Source organism: Cyrtonyx montezumae, unplaced genomic scaffold (genome assembly GCF_038088225.1).
Source record: "Cyrtonyx montezumae isolate F1298 unplaced genomic scaffold, pur_monq_1.0 scaffold_0, whole genome shotgun sequence".
NCBI classification, from domain to species: Eukaryota; Metazoa; Chordata; class Aves; order Galliformes; family Odontophoridae; genus Cyrtonyx; species Cyrtonyx montezumae.
The window spans coordinates 41,697,764-41,716,090 of NW_027071824.1; the positions used below are offsets into that span (position 1 = coordinate 41,697,764).

The window sequence follows — 18,327 nt, forward strand, 5'->3', positions numbered from 1 at the left end:
AACAGAAAAGGTGAAGAGCTACTGAAAAGTGAGAATGAAAGCTTACATGTGAAGAAACAGATGACAGAGAACTGAAGGTAAATATGTTTGCCTGTCTGTGTATTTGTAGTTGTTCTAAATACACTATTTCAATGTCTGAAAGTAAAAGTAAGCATAGTTGGTATAAACAGACACCTCCCTTTTAAAGCATTGTTTCCATTGAAGACTGATTAATCTCATTTAGAATATTTAAATACTGAGAGAGTTGAAAATCTGTATTTTTTGTTTGTTTGTATTTGTGGTTTCTCTTTTGGGAGTAAATCGATCAATTTATACAAAATACATACAGAAAAAAATACATATGCATAGCTGAGTATATATATTACATTATTATATATCTTTTTTTAATAAAACAGAGAACAAATAACAAGCATTTTATGGTACCCTGAATAACCATCCCCCCAACCCTTCTGAAAGACCAGTGTGATCACAAGACTTCCACTGAGAACCTCACCATTTATGGACAATTTATCTTCATAGCAATCCCATTCTCATATCACTCCAGACGTAAGTGTGGACTAAGACCATGTTTACAGATAAAAATCACACACAGAAAAGATAAGGGCCACATCTGCTAGGGGGGTCACGCACTAGGAGCTGATTGAGGTCCAGCTGTGCTGTCTTTTTCTTTTCCCACGTCTAACCTCATAGGCACTTAGGCTCAGACACATCTCAACTTTAGACACTTCAATGACTACTCAGGGTAAGCTCTCTCTGTATTCCCTTTCCTACTGCCCTCATCTATTGTTGCAGTTAGCAACACATATATTTTAGCTTATTTTCCTATTATTTACATTATAAATATGTAAAATGTAGTTACTGCAGGAAAAACAAAACAACAACAAAAACACATGTAGTGTACTATTTTTCTTTTACAGTCTTTGGAAATGACTGTATTTCCCAGCTTGTGTGAATGTTGCTTATCAGTACATGGTTGTTTGCGACAGTTCTTTAGCGATGCTGATCTCAGCAGTATAACTACATTAATTTTAGCTGTGTTATTCACAACTAAATATTGGTTATACAAGCCATTTTTATCTGCTGTCAATACTACTGGCCGTTAATATGCCATTACTAAGGACTAAGTATGGATTGTCAGTTACAGAATCATAGAATCCTTAGAGTGGAAGAGACCTTTAAATGTCATCTAGTCCAGAACAGGGACACCTACAGCTAGATCAGGGTGCTCAGAGCCCCTCCAGCCTGACCTTCAGTGGCTCCAAGGATGGGGCATCCACCACCTCTCTGGGCAACTTGTTCAGTGCCTCACCATCACATAGGGATAAAAGAAATGATAACATTGCTGAGGTAGTCTACCAGCTACACTCATAAGTGATACAAATGTTCCCATTCAGCTAGGTTTCTCTCTTGATTTGGTAGTTAAAAATTAGAAATGGTACTGACAAAGTTATAGTTGTTACAGTGTTCAAAAAACAGAAGAGAAGTTTTTGACAGGATACTGAAATGCACACTGCTTTGACAGCATGAAGCTCCAACATAAGCAAGAATATTTTGCACAAGCCATGAATAACTTCTCTTATCTTAGCATTCCAGAAAATCAGATTTTTGACTGTGAGCTTTCCATTTAGCTTTTTCATTTTATAACCACAAACAGCTGTCGTGAAACATAGAGGACCTGTCATGAAGCACAGCCCATCAGTAGTTATAATATACAGGATCTGGCTCTGGAAATTTCTGATTGAGGAGGTTGGATGTGGAAAGTGTTTCTCTAATATACCGTTTCTCACAGAGTTCTCTCAAGCAGATGATTCTGGCTCCTTAAACAAGCACTTCTGGCATAGTGTGGACATACACATACATCCTTCAGAAGAAATACTTTTATACTGATTACATTTGAATGGCACAGCACCTAGAAAACTTTTGGTATCCCAGTCCATTTTCCTCCCTGCCATACATTTGCCCTGATGTTTTAATTTAATTCTGCCCCTCTGAGCTGCCCACTCCCACGTTTTCATATTGGTTCCCCCCACCAGGCTTGTTCAGCTGCCAGCAGGGCTCACTACATTCTCAGCAGGGTAAATTTGCTCCAGCAGGCTGTGGCTGCCTTCCTCTTTCTGCCTCCTTTTCTTCCCTCACTCTTTCTGCTGCTCTGTGACCTGAATGCCTTTTGGATCTCCTTTTAGAGGAGAGAATGAGTGCAACTATATTGTAGGGAGAGGGATTCACTCCCTAGCATTACTCAACTTTCAGCCAGCCAAGGGCCTGAAGATGCAATGGAAAAGCTGGAGTATCAAAGAATAACAACTACAACTGGCATTCAAACTGTCTTACTCTTTCTGATTCATAGCTTTCCCTGTATATTCACCCACCACTCCCATTTCTTATTTCTTCCTCTACACATCCAAATACTGCCAGTTATTTCCAATTGCCCACTGAATACATTATCTCAGTGGAACGTCTCTTCCTTCAGTAACCTCATCCTTGTTCCTCTATAAACTCTTCCCTTATTTTAATGTCTTCATTACATCTTCAGCCCTGCTTTATATATTATGCTTATAGTCTGTGTCTCATTTCTCCCCTTGACTTTTTCACGTTAACCTTCTGAAAATGGGATTTCCTTTACGCTTTTTCTCTCCCATCACTCAAGCTATAATGAAAACCAAAGGTGAAAATATGTATGTATACAGCCTAGACATCTTGTTACAATGAATCAGCAAGTAATTTGTGGATCACATACCTTGCCATACTTTTGTGCATAGGATCCTGTAAGCAGAGAATGAAAAACTATGATTGTTTCGTCCAAATCCCAAACAAATACACGCTGAAAACAGAAGTAGAGACAACATTAGTAAATAAATAACATCAAACTGCCCCCACCATCCCACCTAGAGTGGCTAAAAGTCACATTACTTTAATTGTACCTTAACTAAGCAGGTTTCCTCTGAAAATTTTCAAGAAAAGAATATTTTGGATCTACTGGTAAGAAATCAGAAGGACTGTAAAACTTAAACTACTCTAACATTTTTTATTCTTCTCTTAAAAAGGTTTTCAAACATTTGCATAACAAAGATTTCAGAAGTATGATGGGGGGTGGGGTCAAACATAGTTGTTAACAATAAATTGTACTTCTAGGTACTTCTCTGAAAGTCTTAGTGATTCAAGTTATTCATTTCTGCTGTGTAGCTAAAATCAAGTCGCATGTGAAAGTACTACCTGTCACGCAGAATGCCATGCGGGGTTTAAATAATATCATAAGATATTAACATAAATTGATAACAGTTTTCTATAAAAGCAATGCATGTACAGTCAGTGCTCAGCACTGCAGCCCATCTGTCAGCCCAGCAGTGGATGTGTGGTCAGCAAACTCCTAGCAAAAGTCAGTCTTCTACTGTGTCAAGGGTTGTTCCACAAAGACACAGCAGCAGGCCTGCCCAAAGCTACCCGCTCAGAGCAGCAGGAGGCACAGGGCAGCACATTCCTCTGATATCAGTGCTTCACACATGGGCACTGAGCTTCCTTCTCCTCCTGACATATTAAGGCCACATGCTGCTAATGCAGGAGGAATAAAACTATAATTACCCATTGCTAAAAGGTCACCTGTTTTACATCATCACCCCATGCAGTAGGTAGATATATTTCTTCACTGAGGCATCAAAATTGCACATTCTTAAGTATAGCCATAACTTCACTGACGTCAGCTGCCTTGCTGAAATCTACTAACACTGGCTATAACGCACACACCTGTGGATAAGTACTGAAATGCTATGGCCAGATGATCCTGCATATTTATACTGTATTTTTAAATAAACATAGAAACGCTGAATAACATATTTGATATTTTCTATTCCAAAACAAAAAACAACAACAAAAAAAACTAAATGAAATATTTTTGAATAACCAGTTCTGTGCTTCTCTTGTATGAAAAACTGAAAGATTCACAATCTCAGAGCTAAAATGTGAGAAGCTGAATCACATTTACTTTTCTAAGTTTGTTGTAGAGAACAGTAATCTCTCATTGCATGTGTATGTTAAAGCAGCCACTAGTGCCAGTTATGCTCAGTTACTGACATGGAGTGTATGATGTTTTCTAAAGTGCCTTAAGCTATTTCCACAGCTGTACTTTTCACAACTTACTTTTCATCAGAAGAAACCTCCACATTACCATTCATCAATTACTGCAGGCATACCTCCAAGTCACTGTCCGGAGGGGGTGATGGATTGTTCTTCCGGCCTCTACCCCGAGACTTTGACCCAGAACTCCTACATGTTCTCTCATCAAGATCTTTGATTGGCGTGGAGGGGCTCTGTACTGTGTCAAACTCCCCTATAAAGTCAACCATTCGTTGCAAAATTAGTACTAGATTTTTAAATTTAACTTTGTTTTTCCATAGCTAGACATATCTGTATGTGAACTCAGTTTCAAGATGCACCTAAATTAGTTGCATGAAATAAGTGATGCGCAGTTTTTCTGGTGTACAAGAAATCTACAGCTGCAGTGGACATTTGACTTTACAAAGAAAGTGTTATAAAACAGAGAGAGATTAAAATGTTGCATACATATGTGCAGACACATACATAAATGCACATAATCACATGCAAAACATTCACAGATCCAAGGAATATGTATTTCAGAATTCATAGTAAAGATTTACAAAAACATAAAGTTCCTTTTAGTTAAAGTAGTTAATTCCCTGTGTTTAGAGTTCAGCTGGACTTACTTCCAAGCCCTGTGTTACTTTTACCAGAACACCCTTTGGTACTCACCCACATACCAAGTTATTAAGACTATTCATCTCCACCTTCTATATCATCATCTTTTTTTTTTTTCTCTACTTTGCCACTGCCCATAAATTGGAATTAAAGTCACAGTATTAAATGTGATACTCCAGTTACTACCAGAAAAAGTGTAGAACTGTATTTGCAGTAGTCTGATGATCCTTCTCTAATTATCAGCTACCATCTGATATTCACTTTTCTGCAAAATAAATTTCCCAAGAATCATCTATCAGACATTTGATCGGAACAGTACACACTTTTAGTAAAGAGGGTTTCTAAAATCACCAGGGTCCACCAGACAACAGAGGAAGTGGCCAGCAAATCAAGAAGAGTGATCTTTCTGTTCCATTAAGAACTTGGAAGATTATGTCTAGAAAAATGTCTAGTTTGGGGATGAGAGAGAGATTAACAAATTGTATTTAGCCCAGGCAAGGGCCACCAAGACAGCTAAAGGGCTGGAGCACAGTGGAGAAAAAGCAGAGTGACTTCTCAGAGAGCTATACAGAGAAAGGACAAGAAAGAAAATATAGAAATTACATCAAAGGATATTCCTTTTATGTATAAGAAAGAAGTTCTCCACTGTTAGTCGTCAGACACTGGGACAGACCCACAGAGATTATGTATTCTCTATCCTCAGAGATACTTAAAACTCAACTGGGCACAGCCCTGAGAAGTGTGATTTAAGTTGGCTCAACCAAAAGATCACCAGAATTCCATTCCAACTTTAATGACTGAATGTTTCTACAGTCTTTCCCAAGTCATTCACTTCATTCTCCCTCCCAAACAAAGAAGAAAACAATTCTTGTCTAGAAGGATGTAGAAAGAAACAGACAGACTGCAATCTCAACTGAAAATCTGTGTGTAATATAATTCAATAGTTAGATTCTTCACCTCTTCCATCATTTATTTATACCTTACAGTGAACCACATACAGAAGATTATTAAAACAAATATACTAGGAAGATATATTTATATATCTCGATTGGAATAAAGTACTGTTGTATTTCTTGGAAGAATAAGATTTAAGACCATAATGTCACATTCCTGAGCAAGAGCTCTAGCTCTTATGAGGAAGGAATTCAAGACTGAAGGTCGGTGGAGAAAACGAAAATCAGTTCTCAAGCCTATCGGTCAGGATATACATGTAGGTTGCTGCAAAAGTAATGCCTCCTACTTATTTTCATGGAAAGACAACAGATACAAAGAGCAAAATAACAGTATTTGATAGAACAAATTGTCAGCTACAAAATACTCTTTTTCAACATAGTCACCACCATCAGCTTTGGACTTTCACTAGTGATGAAGAAGAGCATTCATGCTGTATTCTTAAAAAATCTCCACCAGTGAAAGTGACCCTCTGTTTCAAAGATGCTATGACAGCATTATCAGGAAAATGTTGCCAATGCCATCTGTCTTTCATTGGCCCAAACAGGTGGAAATCAGGTGCCAAATCCTGAGTTTATGGTGGGCTGTTGCTCCTTGTCCTGAGAAGAGCCTGGCCTCCTCCAACCATTTGCCTCCCTCCTCCCTTTAGATATTTACAAACTTTAATCAGATTCCCCATCAGACTTCTTTTCCCCAGGCTGAACAGATCAAGGTTACTCAGCCTTTCCTCATAAGGGAGATGCTCCAGGCCCTTTATGCAAATGTATCGAGCACAGTTCGTTGTTCATCTAGATTACAGGAAATCCAGACAAGAATATCCCTTTCTCAGTCCAAAAGACAGTGCGTATTGCTACCCACTGAGGACTGTGTCTTGAATTCACACGTCATCACTACACGGACTGCTGTTTTGATTCTGGCTTGCAGACCTGACATCATGTCTTGTCACTGCTAATGACATGATCAGGAAACTGCGAACTTTGGTCTCGTGTTGGTTCAATTGGTCCTGACAAACTTGCATACAGTGTTCTTTCTGTTCCTGTGGGAGCATCCCTGGGATCCACCTGGTACAAACGTTGCAGCTGATACTCAGATCTGTATACAGTTCTCTGGTTATAAGCCACTGATGTGCACAGATAAGCTGGTCAAGATGCTGTTAATTTCATAGTGTAATATTTGTGCATGGCTGTCCAGAAAGTGGCTTATCATTCATGTCACTCTTGCCACTGCTGAAACAGACCACCCACCACCTCACTGTGTTCACATTCATTCTTTGGTATCCATAAATTTTCAGCAAGCACCAATGAATGTGGATGGATGACATTTTTTGAGGAATTCAATTCCACGCTTTTGCTTCATACATACTTTAATGTTGGACATAATTCTGTCAGACTGCCTCTCTGTTACCATTGGTCACACGGCAGCAAAATGTAAAAGAATATTGGTGGGAAGTTCCAGTCTCTACTGCATTACCACCAACATCCACCTCTGATGTTGTAGGCCAACATAATAAAATAGAAGATACTTCTTTTGGAGTCATCTTCACAGCCGGAAGAAGGATATATCTAGGATCCGCTGCCTTCTCCAAGGGACATTTATCATTTGACTAAATGACTGATATATAGATATAAAGACAAATGTATTTTCATTTCAGAATCCTAATTCCTGCACACCCAAGTGGAAGAGGGTGAATTCTTCATGAAACTGGAGGAAATCAAATGTCCCTCTCCCTTCCTGGAAAAATACTCAATTTATTCTACTGTCATGTGGAAGTAGATAGTACTACTTTGTTCTCAAACTAGATCATGCCAACTTCAGTGCTGTACTATCAATCTGCATCTCTGCTTGTGCAGAATACAGCCAAACTTTCAGGCAACAGCTAAGAAGAGATCTTCAGAAAAGCAGTTTGAGAATGTATTCCAAATACCATATTCAAGATACTTCTGTCATGATTTGGCAAAAGCATTATATATATTCTGTAGTATTTTATCTTCTAGCTGTAACTCTTATCAGAAGAAAAAAAAAAGAAAATGAGAAATTAAGCAGCAATAATAATAATAATAATGTCTACTGAATAATGTTCCCTTGGTGTTTTTACTTTGTCCCTTTACAACTGGGAACAAGAGTTCTTGCTGACTAATCACTTCTATTCCCAGCATGGTGTTGATGTCAGTAAGGACACTGCAGGCACTGGAGAGATCAATAGGGTCACATTACTTTAGTTCCTTTCCCATAAATAGAACAGCAGAATTTAATTTTCTAAATGTAGTAATGTAGAAAGAAATGTTTCAGAATCACATTCTCCATGCATCAAAAGCCTGCTTTTCAAAAGAAGTTCTGAGTATGCAAGAGGTATATCCAAAAATATAATTTCTCAGATTCCCTGACAGAGTGTGGAAAAAATCCCCAAACAAACCCCAGCTAAGAAAAGACAACTATATAACTGAACATAAATGTTTATATTTTTATCAGTTTTTTCTTCAGATTTAGAACATTTCAAACATTTTGCAACAAAAAGACTAATCTCTACAGTAATGTACAGTAACGTATTAAAACATCTGTTCTCAATGACTACATTTAATCTACAAAAAATAAAATATAAAAAGACTCTGTTCTAAATCTTCTCTGAAATAATCTAACCACTGAAGTAAATAGCTTCAAGTTTCATTTAGCATTAGCCATTACCAGTTGCCCCAGGCTTCTGCTTGGGTGAACGCTCATTCTGATTGCATAATTATCCATTAATCAGTACTGTAACTAATCACTGAACCTTCTAAGTTCTAGATATTTAGAGCCAACTTTATTTCATTAACTAATCTCTAAATCAGAATGAGCAGCTGTCTCTTATTTGAATGCAAGGTATGCATCTATTTTAGAATGCAGAAGTCTGTAGTGCATGTTTTTGTGAACAACTGTAGGCTTAATTGCTTGATTTACTTCTTACCAACAGCAGACTAAAGGAGCAACTGCATTTTTTTGTACTTTGCTTACTTAGAAATCAGGCCAATGCTGATAGAGGAAAAACTTATTCACAATTCAGCCACATAAAGAAACGAGAGAAATTCTGGTACCAGAGTGTTCTGAAAACCTAACCCTCACAAAGAGTTCCTCCTGCAGCTCACATTAGACAGAATTTTTTATTGCCACGTTTGAAATTTCTTGGCTTTTGCAATATTCAACAGATGCCTAATAAATCCACTTCATAACCTTCACTCACTGGAAGTATGAGCAGCATCAGAGATTCCATAAACCAAGAGGAAAATGGCAAAACTGGAACACAGAATGACCACTTCATCACAGACATTCATGCACATACTCATACCCTGGTTCAGGCCCAGCACAAAGACTTCCTTGCCATGGAGACCTTGTAGCAGCTCTAATTAAATGTTAGGGAGCTACAACACCACTGTTACAAATGGAGGTGGTTTTTCCCATCCAGACCATTTTTTCCCACCTGTAGTTTAAGCAAGCATTCCCTCCTCCTTGTTAAAACACAGCTGCGCCACTTAAGCAAGAGAAAAGAGGTGTGGGCACAGGTCAAAACAAGTGTTCTCTGACAACTTCTGAAGTGTAATGAGGGTGAAAAGCTACTACAACTGGCTTGTGTCCATTTGTATCCTGCTCCAGGTGAAAATGTTACAGCCTGTCACTGAATGCTATATGAAGCAGGGAGCACTGAAACTTCTCCTCATCTGTCAGCGAGACTTCCATGCAAGTAGATGTCCCTGGATCCCAGAATCCTAGTGACAGTCCACAAACTTCCTCAAACAAGCAGAATATTTGCCAGTGTTTCTTTTTAAACAGAAGCAAACCACAGAGCCATAATGTGTTGTCACTTGTTATGAGCAGTAGACAGAGTAATGCGTATATAAAATTTCATCTCATTTTCTTTACTTGGTCATCAAATAAAGAAATCTTGATCTAATGGGGCTTTGTTATTACAAGAAATCCTGTATATGTGGAGAGTATTAAAGGTTAATGTGAATTAACAGGAAGCAAAGATGGTGGAAGAGTGAAGCACCTTACTCTGTTTAATTCCGTTTTAACTGAAGTAATGTTTAGAATGACAACGAAGGTCTGCTAGACAGCAAGTGAATGTGGTGAGTACTGAAACTCTGATTCAAGTCAGTGCATCCCACTGACACAAATTTATTTTTACAGTGACGCACAAGGACACAAGCATGTCATGTATTCTCAAAGTGGGTGTAACACTCTCAACAAAGTGTCTCATGACCAGTTCAACACTTGACAGAAATAAGGAGCGAGTGGGCAGGGTTTAAGTTCAGATGCACAGCCTACTTAATAGGAAAAATGTTCATATGCTTAAGCAATCCAGAAATAAGAAAAGTATTAATTGTTTCATAGATGTGCAGCCTTCAATATTTTTGAATCTATTTAAGCTATATATGATTCCTTTCTTTTTCAGTGATATTTGATACCAAGGGAGTCTGTAACACATAATATATTTACACAGCATTTCTAAGAAAATGGAAAGGTTTGAGGAAAAAGGGAGAGACAAAAGGAAACCGGTGTTTGATTTTCTCAAATAAAAATTTAGAAGAATGAGACAGAAATAAAGATCAGATATGAACATATTTTTAAATATAAATTATGAGCATACTTTTAAATATAAATTATTTATTATTTGGCTTTATCATGAGTGTTCTGCAAATGTTGGAATTTCACTTAAATTCCATTCTGAGTCTATTTTACATTTCCATCAAAAAGCAATAGAATGTGCATGGCCCAGAGGATTCATTCCTGGAAGCATTCAAGGCAGGATGGAGGGGGCTTTGAGCAACCTATTTTACTAGGAGGTGCCCCTGACCATGGCAGGAAGGTTGGAACTAGATGGTTTTAAGGTCCTTTCCAAAACAAACTGTTCTATGATTCTATGATCTCTCCATACCCATAGCATGTCACTCCACAAATAAATGTATGCATGCACAGATACACACCATTTAAAAAATCAGTTAGCAGAGGAAAACAGCTGGCAGGAAAAAAAAATCAACTCATGCCATTAAACTTTCCAAAGTTTTCAGTAAATATAAGCAGATTATATGAAGTATGAGGCTTTTCCTACACTCTTCTACAGTATTTTCTTCTCTGTACAAATTCACTATTTTAACACAACAGCATTATTGTCTAACTTTTCAGTTAGATTTTTCAGTTGTTAGGATGGGAATTAGGAAGATTTACACAATGAGTTGATTTTATGATCAAAACACACTTTCCTTTTCAGAACCTAACTCAAAATCCAGTTTGTTAGTCTATTGATAACTGCTCATAGCCTGTGGTTAAGGCAGACATTATAACACATTGTACACGTGAAGGCAGTGTCTCCACAAGATTGTTCTAATAGCATTATGCTAGGCAGCTGGCAATTATGTCCTCTTCCATAGAGAGATACCCAGCTATACCCAGCCTTAGTGAGCTAATTATGATATGAATACATCATAAAACCAGGCTAGATCTTTAAGAAATTCCTGATATAATAGAAGTTATACAGGAAACTTAGCATGAAAAACAGACTCTTCTCAACCATTAAGGGTATCACACACCTAAGCCAGCCCACAGAGATTTTTGTGTGCATGTACACTATGCATAATTTCAAAGATATAATTTTAAGTTTATTTACTTTAGAGGGAAAATAAATTGGTGAGAGATTCAGGAACTTAGAAATTCCCGTAGTAAATTTGGCATGAAAAAAAATTCCTTGTTAACAATCCACATTTGCCTGGCAGGTAGAGTGGAGCAGGCAGATGACTGCAAACTGACTTATAATTATAAGGAGAAAAAATGAAAATACCCAGTAGTGATGCCCTAAGAACACAACTGTGTAGCTGTGTTGTAATGCATACGCACGAGGGGGCAGAGTTGGGCAGGCAAAATTAGTCTCCTGATTTCTCCTTGGAGCTTTCACCTTGTAGCTTCAATTACTCCAATATTTATTTATTTATTTAGTAAAGAAATATGCTGTTAACTGATCGTTCTATTCTTCCTAACTTAAGTTTGTGTATTAGCAAGTGTTGCTTGCTAGAATGACTGAAGCATAATTAACTGACAACACCTAGTTTAAATAATTTACAGTAACACTTCTGAATATGGAGGTGGACAGTGGAGTGTCCCACTGTCAGTAAAGGGGAACTGACTGAATTCTTAGTTAAAAATTTACTAAAGGTTTGTTACTGCACAGTTGTTCTCAGTACCAATAAATCCCTACAAGACCACTGCAGCTTCTTTCAGCCTACTCCTTCCATAGAAAACAACCTGCAGAGTTTTAGCTAACAAATTACACAGGTTTCTTGAACAAGCATACAAAAAAGCCTTTTATCGTCCTCGAGTTTAAAACTCCCAAAAGCATGAAATCATAAATCGGTTTCATACAACTACAGTTAAAAATAGAAAAATTGTTTTCACCTGAATGTAGATCTGTACCTGGTTGACTAGTCAGGCCAGGGAGAGATTCCTGTAACTGGTAGGTTGATGATGATGATGAAGTGCCATCGGCCGTGTTGTTAGAGGTCATATATGCACCATACGTTGATGCTGAATAATACTGTGCATACTGGTTTTGGCCAAAAGCTGTGTATGATGGATAATCCTAAAACAGCAAAAGCAGTTTGTAAATGAACAAGCAATCTCTTCATTAAATATTTCTGTGTGCAGTCATGTGACTTATGCAAAGAGCCGATGATTTCTAATTTCGATATTTTAACTTAAGGAAATTTACTAAAAGACTACAGGGAGATTGATAAAGTATTTAGGTCCCAAAAGATGCAACTAAGCATCTGGATTTTCACTGCTTTCCACAGAAAATAGTACTGAACCACAACAAGTCTAATTCAGCAAAACAAATCAAAATTAAAACAACATTCCATCACTGCTTTTACAGAAATATTTTTTTTAATGCACAAACAAAAGTGTTGACTACCATACCTGTTGTGAATTACTGAAGTTCGTGGAATTTGAAACAGAATTGTTTGCATAAATTGTGGATGATGGTGTAAAACTAGAACCTAAAATTAAAAAATATGATTCATTGCAAGAACATGTTTCTGAATAAAAATATAATTCTAAATACAGGATTTCATGTTAAAACATCTATGAATCAGAGCAGCAAACAATTTTCCCATTTAAACAATAAAACATTTTAGTGAGACTTCCATGCATACAAGCATACCTTCTTTTTTCCCACAGTGGAAGAAAGTTATCTGCAGTAAGTTGTTGCAGTGACCACAAAATCATTTTTCCGTTTATTAGTTTGTTATATAGTTATTCTCTTTTGCCTTCATCACCTAAGTCCTAGCACTTCAGTGTTCCCTTATGAAGGAAAAATCTATTTTTTAAGAATATTTAAACGTTCTGTGTTTTTAATCAATCTGTTATGAGGCTTGTCCATGTGTTCAACATCAGATGATTAACACTGTATTTATCAGATTAGTTATTGCATTAAAAGGTAAAAAAAGTATCCAGATAAAGAAACTATGAATAAAAATTAATAAATCATAATTGCATAATGAAAGAAATATTAAGTATGAATTACAGAGAAGTTGTAATAAATTATTTTTTTTTCAGAGGGAATACAAGCATCAGAGGATGTCATGCTCAGAAACGTGCAAACAAAGGGAAGTGACTTGTGTTCCCCAATACATGCAACAAATGCTTTCAATCCTTCCCCATAACAAAACAAACAAAAAAAAAAAAGTAGCTAACCATTTCATTGCTAAAAGTAGATGCCATTGACTAAAACATTTGCTAGAGTTTAGAAACATGAACTGAAAACGTAATGATGGAACAGTGGGCCACAGACAGCAGCAAGGAGGCATGATGCATGACTACAAGGGCTACTCACCTGGCATCTGATAAGAATACGGTGTTTGGCCTGGCTGTGGGGTGGAAAACCCTGGACTGTAACTGAGGCACCCACTCTGCAGTGGTGACTGTGTCTGCGATAGCCCACTTTCCGTCTTGATGCCTGGCAACATTACACCCAAATCTGTATAAGAAATTAATTTTCAACTGATTCTTTAAAATATTTTCTCACATGGGGAAAATTAAAAACAACAACAACAACAAAGTTCACATCTTACATCTATATAAGACAAAGTAATAACAGGTCAAATACCGTAAGTAGGTAGGCTGTATGGCTGTCCTGTCTGTGAGTAGGCTGTATAGACCGCTGGTTGCTGCATTCCTGAATACTGGGTTTGTCCGGCATAGGCAGACATTGTTTGAGCTGCTGGTGTAGAAAGAATGTGTGGATAGGGCCTAAATATCAGGAAAAATAGCATTACTGTGGCAACAAATACTTTGTTTGTTAATTCAAGCAATAAAATTAAGAAAAAGGTATCCAAAGGTGGTTCATTATTCTGCCAACTCTTCATCTTAGGGGACTTATTCCATCTCTCACTAAAATAAGCTAGAAAAAAAACATCTCACATTCCCCAAGGTACTGTGAATATTCCGTGCTGTCACATCACCACAATTTAATTCTTACTATTCTGTGTCCAGCTCTAGGTGGACTGCTGTAACAGTTTTATTTGGATTTCACCCCTTTGAGATTGGATCAGTATGATTAAATCAGAAAAATCCTCAAGCTTTTTTATCCAGTGCACGGAAACTTGGACTAGAAGAAAAAAGGAAATACAGAGGAGAACATTAAAGCTACTACCTTATGCCTTCTATGTACACTTCAGCTTCATCAGATATCTAGCCTTTGGCTTCAGTGGGAGATGGATCATGCCCATAGAGAGAAGCATGAAAAATACTGACAGCAATACTTCGCTAACCTGAAGATCTTTAAATGTTTGGGAAACAGAATGGAAATAAAAATGGTCTTTAATTTATAAATACTGGGCTTTTATAGAGAGATTGAATAGAGTCAAGTTTTAAATTTTTGCCCTCCAGAGTTGCAAAAGCATACAGTGAAACATTTGTCTTGGATTGTTTTGTAAGTCAAATAAGATTTTATGGACCAAGAGTTGAATAAACATACCCTGCAGAATTGCGCTAACTGAAACCTGGCCATTAAAAGCCATGATTAAATTTTGGATTACAATTTATTTTTCTTTTTATTTATTTATTTTTAATTAGTTCAGTACATTTGGCAGCAGTTGCTATCAGAAAAGTATTACTCATTAATTTAGATTCCAATAAATTATTATAGTCGATTAAAAATTGTATTAAACCTTGTAGTGTATTTGGCCAAACACATCTAATATAGTCTGCCAAAACTTCTTTTAAGTGGATTAAGGAAGAATGTTATTAAACACCTACTTTCTCTATCAATAAATGCTGGCTAACATGATATGAATGCAAGTTTGGTGAAGAAATTTAAAAAAGCCTAATCAGCAACAGTTTCAATGCTTTCTCTGTATCAAATTTCAAAGTTGCACAGGTAGAGGTATCAAAAACACTGAAAAAAATATACAGTATACTGAAACAAAGTACACTTGTGCACAACATCACAGGCCAAGTAAGCCGATAAGCTACCAGTTACAGAAGTTTTATAAAACATCTTCAGTGCTTTCTATAAAGTTAAAAAAGGAAGAAATTTCCTAGTCCTAACGACCCTTAACGGCTTCTAAATAAATAAATAAATAAACTTTTCATTTATTTTTTATTTTTTTAAGAGAGAGAGAGAGATTAAGTCGAATCCAGTTTACTTTGTTTGATATTTAAATCTTACAATATTGGAGGAGGAAAGGGTGGTTCACAGTTCTGGAATGTTTGAAACAATTTGGCAATGCCAGTACTGGAACAGTCATGGTTACCCTTAAGTATGCATCTTGCACATGCAATTGTGATTTCTAAATATAAACTCTCTTCCTCAAAATATGTCTGTGCGTAATGCCAGAACTATTAAAATGCTGCTGCGTGAGAACCTCAGTCTATTTTTTTTCCTTCTGCTGCGTGTAGAAATTCAAAAGATATTTCTTGTGCAGCAATACAGTATTGCGCAAAGTAGGATCTTACTCTGCAGCCATGAGAGAAACAAAATTGGACACAGAATTGTAGTGGAGTCATTATGGAGGCTTAAGTATTTTCCTTTCTCTCTCTTTCTTCTGCTGATCAGTATTTGTTTGCAGCAAACCACAGAACTGCCTACAACCAAGGTCAATTCCTTATACAAAATTACAGGAGGTACAGACACTAACTTGGAGGGATATATCTGCGGAGAGTACTGATGCGCCGATCTTGGGCTATAGCCACTACTTGTTATTACTGAAAAACAGAAAACAAGAGTACAACAGTTAAAAACATTATGAGATGAATACAGACAGTCTGAAAACTAATACAGTCACGTTAGCAGAAAATCTGATTGAAATGGACAGCTTTTACTCGACGTAGACATCACTGGATCTGTAACATCTTAATACACAAACTAAAATGTTTTCCAAATTCCCAAATCATTCATTATTCTACAGAACTCCTTAGCTGGTGTGAGCATTTTAAGCTTAACTGACTTGTTTCTGAATTTACTGCACAGGCATATAATTTACATACGATCTGTGATCCAAACACAATAGATTTTTCAGATTTGCACATTGTACTAAAATTAGTAGTTAAAAAGAAGCTTGTGATTTGACATATGACACTGCATGCAATTGAAAGAACTTGAGTACACTTTTAAAGTCTCATATTAGCAAGCATAAATTTACTAGTGGATAGTATTAATAGTTTTCTATATAGATGTGATCAGTTTTAGCTTGCATGATACCTAACTGACCACTAGGAAATGAATACTTTCTTATCAACAAGTTGATTAGAACACAGACTCCTACCAAAAAGAGCTGTATTTCCAAAGTAAACATAAACAGTTATGTACAGTAGTCATCAAAATTATGTATGTCTACACTATTAACAGCTGCATTCTTTCAAGAAAACTAACAGAACAGCAGCCATATCCCATTAAAATTTCATTCAAAAGCAGTGCTCACACTGGATTAATTCCAAGTGTTTGGAAGTTTTCTCTTTCCTTTAGCCATCTGTCTTGACTAAGACAGATGTATTCCAAATATACGTACTCTGAAGTGTTGAACCAATCCCTTCAGAGCAAATCCATACTGGGCAAACATACAGAGTGTCTTTATTAGGCCATCTGCTGCTCATTCACTTTTCAAAAGATTAAAGTAGTACACAATGAAGCACTGGAAATTCTTTAGTCTAATCAATCATAGTTGTACTTCAAAGTGTACCCTCTTCCTGAGTTGTTCATAATGGTAGTAGAAATGAACTTTCAGAATTATATAAGTGACAAATAGGTTTAGGTTCCTAACTATTTTATGAAACATGATATATGTCTACATCCAGGTGTAATTAACATCTTTGAGATCTATTCCTTTGAACATATGCAGAACTTCATATTTCTGAAGCTAGTTTAAACACATTTAGAACATGTAGGACTTAAAAGGAAAATAAAGTAGGAAAAAAACACATAAGCTGCTTTCTTAAATGTGGAGTTGAGAATAGCTTGAAAATGAGGAATTGTATGATTTTTGGAATACGTGCTTCCAGATCTCATAAAAGAGTTGCTGACTGAAAAGATATTAAGGGATAATCTGCAATGGGAATCTCCTGTATTTATATTACTGGATATGCCTCTTTTCTGAGAATGTTTTCCAATGGTTTTAGATTAATCTCTAAGTTGGCATAAAGATATTCTCAGAATTAGATGAATGTATAGCTGTACATATAAACATAAACAGCTCATAAAACCCTAACGAATGTTGTTACTTATTTAACTCTTGAAGAGTAATTAGTCTTGCCTGTTTTATCACCGTGACTCTTCTGAAGACAAACAATAGCTAACAGAATGATCTTGGCGATTTCCAGGGCAAGGAACTTTCATGACCCATTACCAGCTTATCAGATCTTTTCTGACCACGCTGCTCCAATTTTTGTCTATCGATTGCTGAATGACAATTAATCAGTTTGGTTAAAGCACATTTACCATTCTACTACAGTGTGTATAAATTACCAAGGAAGGAAGGAAGGAAGGAAAGAAGGAAAAAAAGAAAAAGAAGGTAAGAAAGAACGAACAGTTTATTTAGAGCACCTGAGTTATCAAAAACTAATGCTTTTCAGCAAAAACTGTCCTGTGTGCTTTTTAAATTCTTTCTGCGTATGTATATATATATAAGTAAATAAAAATAAAAAACAATTTGTGTGCCATTCCAGTTAAACAGCCTTTTCCTTTCACTCTTCCTCTGACAGCTTTTCACATCAATTTTTGTGCCACATGTTAGGATGTGAGGTATTTGAGAAATATAGGGTGTAAGACGCAGATGAACTATACTATATCTCACGTGTCTGACTGGTAATTCTGTGGGTCATCAGACTTAAACAACTGCCATTGTTTTCACAACTCTCCACCTAAATCTACTTCTCTTTTGGTGAGGAGAATTAGCAATAGGGTAGATGCAGGATGTTACATACTGTATAACTTTTTAATAACTTTCTAAGCATAGCTTTCTATAGCTATAGAATTGGCTAGTCACCATTATATTGTTATTTATTTATTTGTTTTTTCTCTAAAAAAAATCAAGTATTTCTAAGACTTCGTTACTTGATTTTACCTTTAAAGAAGTGCTCTTCCAGTCTGGTGTAATACCTTTGACTTCTCAAGTGAAAAGCCTTCAAGATGCACACTTCAGAAAAACAAGT

The 18,327-nt window shown here is 36.5% G+C and overlaps 1 protein-coding gene across 4 annotated transcripts in view; it reads right to left on the bottom strand.

Annotated features, from left to right (window-relative positions):
- Window positions 1–18,327, bottom strand: part of EYA4 (EYA transcriptional coactivator and phosphatase 4) — a 148,932-nt gene that overhangs the window by 21,087 nt on the left and 109,518 nt on the right. For 2 of the 4 annotated variants that reach the window (XM_065733717.1, XM_065733726.1), the window contains exons 7-13: window positions 15,819–15,885; window positions 13,787–13,929; window positions 13,514–13,657; window positions 12,598–12,677; window positions 12,079–12,262; window positions 4,188–4,324; window positions 2,738–2,821 (exon numbers count right to left, since the gene is read on the bottom strand). In XM_065733717.1, the coding sequence (XP_065589789.1) occupies window positions 2,738–2,821; window positions 4,188–4,324; window positions 12,079–12,262; window positions 12,598–12,677; window positions 13,514–13,657; window positions 13,787–13,929; window positions 15,819–15,885 (839 nt within the window). The remainder of the gene's footprint in view (window positions 1–2,737; window positions 2,822–4,187; window positions 4,325–12,078; window positions 12,263–12,597; window positions 12,678–13,513; window positions 13,658–13,786; window positions 13,930–15,818; window positions 15,886–18,327) is intronic. The other 2 variants (XM_065733743.1, XM_065733734.1) reach the window with 2 other exon arrangements.